Source organism: Fukomys damarensis, unplaced genomic scaffold (genome assembly GCF_012274545.1).
Source record: "Fukomys damarensis isolate Sample0158 unplaced genomic scaffold, DMR_v1.0_HiC HiC_scaffold_3, whole genome shotgun sequence".
Lineage (NCBI taxonomy): Eukaryota > Metazoa > Chordata > Mammalia > Rodentia > Bathyergidae > Fukomys > Fukomys damarensis.
The window spans coordinates 16,041,187-16,049,788 of record NW_022900915.1 but is presented as its reverse complement, the minus strand read 5'-3'; the positions used below and the strand labels follow the sequence as shown (position 1 = coordinate 16,049,788).

The 8,602-nt window shown below is 44.1% G+C and overlaps 3 protein-coding genes across 14 annotated transcripts in view; all 3 read left to right on the top strand.

The window, feature by feature from the left end:
• Positions 1–756, top strand: part of LOC104855156 (protocadherin gamma-B7-like) — a 3,325-nt gene extending 2,569 nt beyond the window's left edge. Inside the window, exons 2-3 of the mRNA XM_019205999.2 lie at positions 8–553; positions 667–756. Of these exons, the coding sequence (XP_019061544.1) occupies positions 8–553; positions 667–756 (636 nt within the window). The remainder of the gene's footprint in view (positions 1–7; positions 554–666) is intronic.
• LOC104855158 (protocadherin gamma-C4) overlaps positions 1–8,602 on the top strand; it is a 171,487-nt gene that overhangs the window by 87,726 nt on the left and 75,159 nt on the right. Inside the window, exon 1 of one of the 12 annotated variants that reach the window (XM_019206015.2) lies at positions 1,027–3,967. The exons of the other annotated variants lie outside the window; for them this stretch is intronic. Within the exon in view, the coding sequence (XP_019061560.1) occupies positions 1,481–3,967 (2,487 nt within the window). The 5' untranslated portion in view covers positions 1,027–1,480. Of the gene's footprint in view, positions 1–1,026; positions 3,968–8,602 lie in introns of those variants that run through there. 12 annotated transcript variants of the gene reach the window in all.
• The window catches only part of LOC104855124 (protocadherin gamma-B2-like), a 4,847-nt gene continuing 2,560 nt past the window's right edge, over positions 6,316–8,602 (top strand). The window contains exon 1 of the mRNA XM_033765430.1: positions 6,316–8,448. Within this exon, the coding sequence (XP_033621321.1) occupies positions 6,820–8,448 (1,629 nt within the window). The 5' untranslated portion in view covers positions 6,316–6,819. The remainder of the gene's footprint in view (positions 8,449–8,602) is intronic.

Genomic DNA, 8,602 nt, shown 5'->3' with positions numbered 1-8,602 from the left:
GGGCGAGGTGCGCACAGCTCGCGTTTTAAGCGATAGGGACGCTGCCCGCCACCGCCTGCTGGTCGCTGTGCGCGATGGTGGGCAGCCTCCTCTTTCGGCCACCGCCACGCTGCACCTTGTTTTCGCGGACAGCCTGCAGGAGGTGCTGCCGGACCTCAGGGAAGACCCTGTGTCCTCTGACCCCCAGGCCGAGCTGCAGTTCTACCTGGTGGTGGCTTTGGCCTTGATCTCAGTGCTCTTCCTCCTCGCAGTGATTCTGGCTATTGCTTTGCGCTCGGGACACTCCTCCAGCCACCCAGCCAGGAGCTGTTTTGGGTCGGTTCTCTGCTCAAAGCCCGTACCTGTGCTTCCCCCCAGCTACAATGAGGGAACGTTGCCCTACACCTATAATTTGTGTGTGCCAGGGGACCAAACAAATCCAGAAGTTAATTTTCTCACATCTGTTGATCACTGTCCAGCCGCCCAAGATCTTCTCAACAAAGATAGCTCCTCCATGCTACTGGCTAGTATTTTAACTCCCAGTATTGAAGCAGACAAGACGACATTTAACAAGGTATTTAAAATACTGCTTTTTATATTTCAATATGCCAGTATACTCTAGTACTGTTACTACACAATATTAAACAATTGTTAATGTCCTACTACAAATATAATTGAAACCTTCAGGTATCACTGTTAAATGGCAAGTTTGCAGTGCTTGATCTCCCTGTTGTACAAAAACGTTTTAAGGTAAATTTCCGAGGACTGGGATTGTAGCTTAGTGATAGAGTACTTGCTTAGCTTAGCGTGCTCGAGGCCTTGGCTTCCATCCACAGCACCATCCATACAATGCATGCACATGAAATCTCAGGGAAATTTTTATGAAAACAAATTTAGTTAGGGATATAGTATACGGTTATATTCCTTTGATATTTCAAGTGACAACCCAAATACTATCCAAATTTTATCAAAATTTCCATCTTTGTTACTCAAAAAATGATAAGAATTAGCCATGCCCCCTACCTGATGATCTTGTCTGCACCGTCTTATTTCTACATCCACAAATTCCAGCTCCTTTCTGTCTGTAAAATGAGTTAGAACCTAACCTGCACGTTATTAGTTCCAGTGGTATTTTTGAAAACTTTTAAAAAATTAAACAAGCCGTTTTAATAATCTCTGCTTTCATAATTGCTCTCGGTAAACTTTTACCATAATATTGCATAACTACTGTTTGCGATTTCAAGCTATATAAATACGTATGATTCACGAAAAGGTAAGTGTAAAAATTTCTTATGTAACAAGACCATCAGTTTTTCTTCATCGTTGCAATAATAAGATTGGGCTCTAGGCGCCGCTGTTGACCAATTAGGGAATGGGAGACAGAGAGTTACTGAGTTCCCCTCCCCGACCTCTACCACACAAAGCAGAATGAGATGGATACTCACCGATGCTGATGGTGGAAATTTAAAAGCGCTATCTTCAGCTTTCTGATATATTTTGGATGCGGAATACCTGGGAAGCAAACCAGCTCAAGGCACTACGGATTATTTGCTCAGACCCTGCCATGGAGAATCTGCCACCGCGTCAGGACCGTAGCGGGATGCTCCTGCTGTGCTGTATCCTGGGGACGCTGTGGGGTTTGGGGGCTGGGCAGATCCGATATTCTGTGCCAGAAGAGACCGACAGAGGATTCTTTGTGGGCAACATCTCCAAAGACCTGGGGCTGGAGCCTCGGGAGCTGGCGGAGCGCGGAGTCCGCATCGTCTCCGGAGAAAAGACGCAGCTTTTCGCTCTGGATCCGCGAGGCGGCAGCTTGGTCACCGCGGGCCGGATAGACCGGGAGGAGCTCTGTGAGGCGGTGTCCTCCTGCTTTTTAAGTCTGGAGATTCTTGTGGAGGACACCCTGAAGATTTATGGCGTGGAGGTGGAAATAATTGATATTAATGATAACGCTCCTAGCTTCCGGGAAGAGGAAGTAGAGATAAAAGTCAGTGAGCATGCAACTCCTGGATCGCGATTTCCTCTTCCTAACGCTAGGGATCCGGATGTGGGGGCGAACTCTCTCCAGAGCTACCAGCTCAGCCCGAATAGTTACTTTTCTTTGCAAGTGAGAAGAGGAGCTGATGGGGTCAAGAATCCGGAGCTAGTGCTGGAGGGAGGCCTGGACCGGGAGAAAGAAGCAGCTCACCACCTCCTCCTCACAGCAGTAGATGGCGGCGATCCCATCCGCAAGGGCGCCATTCCCATTCGCGCGGTGGTCCTCGACGTGAATGACCACACCCCAAAGTTTACACAGTCTATGTATCAGGTGAGTGTTCCCGAAAACCTCAGCTCTGGAACTCGGGTGATCGTGGTAAATGCAACAGATCCAGATGAGGGGACTAACGGGGAAGTGATGTATTCATTCCGAAACATGGAAAGCAAAGCTTCTGAAATATTCCAGATGAACTCGAAAACTGGAGAAGTTCTAGTACAAGGACCTCTCGATTTTGAAAAATACAGATTCTATGAGATGGAAATCCAAGGCCAAGACGGTGGCGGTCTTTTGACCACTGCTAAGATGTTGATCACAGTTATGGATGTGAATGATAATGCTCCAGAAATAGCCATTACCTCTTCTATTAATTCATTGCTGGAAAATTCTCCTCCAGGTTCCGTAATTGCTCTTCTAAATGTGCGAGATCGAGATTCTGGAGAAAATGGTCAGGTCTCCTGTTTCATTCCTAGTAATCTTCCTTTTAAATTAGAAAAGACTTATGGAAATTATTACAAGTTGATAACAAACAGTGAGCTGGACAGAGAGCAAATCCAGAGCTACAACATAACATTGACAGCCAAAGATCAGGGAAGTCCACCCTTATCTACAGAAGCTCACCTCTTGCTGAATGTGGCAGATGACAATGATAACCCTCCAGTTTTCTCCCAATCCTCTTACTCTGCCTACATTCCTGAAAACAACCCCAGAGGAGCCTCCATCTTCTCGGTGTCTGCTACGGACCTGGACAGCAAAGAAAATGCCCAAGTCACTTACTCTCTAATGCAGGACACTATCCAGGGAGTGCCTCTATCCTCCTATGTGTCTATTCATTCAGATACTGGAATCCTCTACTCACTGCAATCCTTTGACTATGAACAGTTCCAAAACCTGCAACTGAGAGTGACTGCTCATGACAGTGGGGACCCACCACTCAGCAGCAATGTGTCACTGAGCCTGTTTGTGCTGGACCAAAATGACAACATCCCTGAGGTCCTGTACCCCACCATCCCTACAGATGGCTCCACTGGTGTAGAGTTGGCACCCCGCTCGGCAGAGCCTGGTTATCTAGTAACCAAGGTGGTGGCAGTGGACAGAGACTCTGGACAGAATGCCTGGCTGTCGTACCGCCTGCTGAAGGCCAGCGAGCCAGGTCTTTTTATGGTGGGGCTGCACACGGGTGAGGTTCGCACAGCCCGGACACTGCTGGACAAAGATGCACTCAAGCAGAGCCTCGTGGTGTCTGTGCAGGACCACGGCCAGCCTCCCCTGTCAGCCACCATAACGCTCACCGTGGCGGTGGCTGACAGCATCCCAGAAATTCTGGCTGACTTGGGGAATCTGGAGTCTCCTGCTAACCCTGATGAGTCAGGCCTCACACTCTATCTAGTTGTGGCCATCGCCGCAGTCTCCTGCATCTTCCTTATTTTTGTCATCGTGCTGCTGGCGCTCAGACTTAGGCACTGGCGCTCCTCTCGCTTTCTTCAGGCAGCAGGCAGTGGATTAGCAGGTTTGCCCACCTCAGATTTTGTGGGTGTGGATGGGGTTCGAGCTTTCTTGCAGACCTATTCCCATGAGGTCTCACTCACCGCAGACTCCAGGAAGAGCCACTTGATCTTCCCACAGCCCAACTATGTGGACACCCTCATCAGCCAGGAGAGCTGTGAGAAAAGCGAGCCTCTCTTGATAGATTCGGCTACCATTTTAGGCAAATATGACCCAACAGATAATCAGGTGAGATTTATTTCTCTGTCTCCCAATTTTTGCCAAGTCTTTTAAGGGGATTTTTGCCACACCTATTATGAAAACTGGGTTTTGAGTAGACATAGTTCCTACATATTTAGAGTGACATATGAGTCATATTTAGAGTGAGTTTGTATGCTTTACCTTTTATCAGATTGCCATCACCTTTCAGAAAGTCTTTGTGAAAGTATGAAAGTCTCATTTATATTTTTAGACCTAGAATATTTTCCTTTGACTAGAAAGCATCAGTTCAACTACCATGGCTTGCTTTGCATTAAGGTGAATTTAGTATTATTTTTCTATCATCATTGTCTATTACTATCAGTGTAAACTGATTATGATTCAAACTAATGATTTACAAACATTTTATTTATTTCCATTTCACAGTGTCTATTTCAATTCCACAGTGTCTCCACTGGTTTATAGTTATATCCTACCATTATGTGCTATTACTTCTAATGTTCCCATTTAACCCTGTTGATGTAGGAGTATTCACTCTTGGCTCTTTCTGATTTATTTAGCTGCACACACATGAGTATACATACAGGCTGATTTTTTTCCTGAGTATGAAATAATTCTATTCTACTTTCTAAAGACTAGTAATATATTATATTTAGATCTTGTTGACTTTCAACATAGTTTCATTTCTTTATCCTATCAAAACAGACATATTAACTAGGTTTTCTTGAGAGAGAAAATGCAAAACTCTTTTTTTTTTTAAGTTCCAGATTTTTTTCTATTACTATAAGGAAGTCATTAGAGTGTTCTGAAAAAATAATTGAATTGTTGGACTGATGTTACTTCCTTTCATCTTTTACTTTAGTGTCTGTAGAAAGCTTTTTGTTTTTCTTTTGGTACCAGGGAGGGGGATTGAACTTGGGTCCCAGTGCTTGCAAGGCAGGTGGTGGAACCACTGAGCTAAATCCCAGACCCCTAGAAAGATTTTGTTGTAGCCAGGGATTTAGCTCAGTGCTTCTGCTACCTGCCTCACAAGCACAAGGTCCTGAATTTGATCCTGGTACCAAAAAAAAAAAAAGCTTTTGTTGTAGTAAATTCACATGTGGAAATTTTTTTATTTTTGTCCAGGGTTTCTCAAAAAATTATTTTCAGATCTGCTAAAAATGGTTTCACCTTTCAGTTTCTTCCTATGGAATAGTTTGTAAGGATGAGGTGAAGGAAGGTATTTAGGGTTTATAAGGAACTGATATAAGTTCTAGAGGTATTGCTCAGTGGTAGAGAATGTGCTTAGCATATACAGGGTCCTGAAAGTAAGCGACACACACACACACACACACACACACACACACACACTGAGAAATATTCCGCTTTTTTTTTTGTTGTTGTTCATTTTCAGTTTACCTAGGAGTGATTGACTCCTTCCTTCTCTTTCTTTTTTTCTTTCTCTCTCTTTCTTTCTTTCATAAGCATGTTTTGTATTATAAATAAGTATATTCAATTACTGTATTCAGAAACAACTTGTTATCGGAGTCTTGGTGATTATCTAATGACATTCATGTTATCTGAAGCAAGGTCTAGGAAAGTCAGGTGAGGTAGAGACATACATTGGGCTGTTTGATCGCAGGAATCATTTCCATAATCAGTTCAGCTGAGCACTCTCCCACTGGCTTCTAAGTCTTTTTCCCAAATTACGTGTACGGTGTATGTTAATGTTCCCTTTCAAGGGAACATGGTGTATGTTAATTTTCCCTTAGGAGATGACCTTCATATAATTAACTGGAAATTGATTAACTATTTCTTGGACAAAAGAATTTCCAACAGCAGGGAAGGCAAATGTTTCAACAGATGCTCAAGTTTATCTGGGAGTCAAGAAAAATTAATGAAAAGTAATTTCTTGACTGGAAGAGGTAAGTCATTCCATATTCTTAAGCACAGTCTAAACTAGTTGACAGCTGGTAACTAATATCTTGGAGAACAAAAAGGAAAGAAAGATTGGCTTTGAAACTTGGTATTAAGGTTGTTTTGACTTGCAGGTAGTGATAAAGTTTTGTGCAGTTGTAATATATAGTCTATTTAAATAAAAGGATAAAAATACCCTTAATTTCATGTCATTAAATTTTTATGATGAATCTCTAGGCTATACATTTACATTCAGTTTATGATGAAAATGTCAATACATAGTAATCACTTTCCTAAATCTTTACTGTAAGTAATTAGGAATATTTTTATGGCATTGTCCATCTTTATTTTGAATGTGTGTTCTATGGTTTTGGGTCTGATAAAAGGAGAACATTTTTGCATATCAGAGTGAAGATAATACACGGTGTCATTTTATCGTCAAAACTTTCCTATACCACTTGGTGGGGCTATTTTTCCACGTGGTCTTTGTTCATCTGGGAGAAGACTTTCCTTAATTCTTCCAGTGTGTCCATTTTCTTTGATTAGGAAAGGACAAAACTCTCCTGTTAACTAGATTAATGGCTCTACTGTAGATTCCATCACTAAGGAACTCTCTTGGATACTAAACACTGGAAAATAGACACTCAAAACTCATAAACTGCTTCAGTCCTCACACAGCCCAATTTATCTGTGGAATATGGAATCCTATTGAATTTGCAAAAGCTTCAGACTGCAGTTTTCTAAACAGTCTCTGAGCGCCGCTGTTGACCAATTCGCCGCAAGAGCTGGATCCCAGGATTCCCGAGCCTATTTGCGCAGTCACAGAAGCAAGGCAGAGAGGAGGGTGCCCCAGGCTTGGGTTTTCTGCTTGGCAAATCAAACTCCATAGAGTCTGGGGTACCTGCAAACTAGGGCCATTGGATTTTCAAAGCCATTTGTGAAGAATCTTCCGTTAATTTCTGAAGCTGCAACAGCACTCAAGAAGGATGGCATACCGAGGGAAGCAAAGGCGCCGGTGGCGGCAAGTACTCTTTCCCTTTCTTGTGCCTTTGTTCAGCGCGGCGCTTGCCGAACAGATCCGCTATTCTATTCCGGAAGAAATGGCCAGGGGCTCAAGAGTAGGAAACCTAGTTGAGGACCTGAGGCTGCCTATTGGGAATTTACTTGCCCGAAACCTCAGAGTTAGTGCAGAGAAACAATACTTTTCCGTGAACACTGAGAATGGGGACATCCTTGTGAATGACAGAATAGATCGGGAGCTGCTCTGTCCCCTGAGCCCTCTGTGTGTAATACCGTTAGAGATTGTAGCAGAAAATCCTCTAAATGTTTTTCACATAGATGTGATAATAGAAGATATAAATGACAATCCCCCTCGTTTCCCTGAAAGTACCATTGTTTTACAAATCAATGAATTAGCACTTCCAGGCACTAGATTTGGCCTGGAATCTGCTATCGATGCAGATGTAGGACCTCATTCTCTTCAAAGTTACCAGCTCAGCTCTAATGATCATTTCTTTCTCATGGTGAAGGACAAGACCGAGGGCAAGAATGTCCCAGAATTAGTGTTGGAGAAGCCGCTGGATCGGGAACAACAGAGTTCCCATCTTCTGTTCCTGACTGCAGTGGACGGGGGAGACCCTGTCCTAACTGGCACTGCTCAAATTAAAATCAAGGTCACTGATGCCAATGATAACCCCCCAGTATTCACTCAGGATGTATACAAAGTCAACCTTAGAGAGAACGTGCCCCCAGGCACCTCTGTGTTACAGGTGACAGCTACTGATCAGGATGAGGGCATCAATGCAGAGATCACCTACTCCTTCAAGTCCCTAAGAGATGGTATTGGAAATAAGTTTATACTAGATCCTAATAATGGAGAAGTTAAATCCAAAGATCCTATAGACTTCGAAATCAGAAGAAGTTATACCATGAGCATAGAAGCAAGGGACGGTGGAGGCATGGGCACTGAATGTAAAATTATACTAGAAATTCTGGATGAGAATGACAATGTTCCGGAAGTAGTTTTTACTTCAGTGTCCAGTTCCATAACCGAGGTTGCAGAACCTGGAATGGTAATTGCTCTGTTCAAAACATATGATAAAGATTCTGGAGAAAATGGAGAGATCACATGCCTCATAAAAGAAAAAATTCCTTTTAGAATTGAAACTTCTGCCAATAATTACTACAAGCTTGTAACAGATGGACCCTTGGACAGAGAGAAGACTGCAGAGTACAATGTCACTGTCACCGCTACTGACAAGGGCAAGCCTCCCCTGTCCTCCAGCGCCAGCGTCACCCTACAAATTGGTGATGTAAACGACAATGCTCCCATTTTCGAACAACCCGCCTACTTGGTCCACCTACCAGAAAACAACCAGCCCGGGGCCTCCATAACCCAGATCCGCGCTTGGGACCCAGATCTGGGACCCAACGGCCAGGTCTCCTACTCCATCGTGGCCAGCGACCTGGAGCCTAGAGCGCTGCTGTCTTACGTGTCCGTGAGCCCGCAGAGCGGGGTGGTGTTCGCGCAGCGCGCCTTCGACCACGAGCAGCTGCGCGCCTTCGAGCTGACGCTGCAGGCCCGCGACCAGGGCTCGCCCGCGCTCAGCGCCAACGTGATTCCCCATATATTATTTCTAGCTTTGTTTCCTCAAACTTCTACTAGTCTAAGGTCAGCAGAGCCCTCCTAAGAGTCAGACCCACATATATCTGTTACATATAAGATCTGCCATCAGATTCCAAAATCTGACACTTGTGACCCCTCCTCTT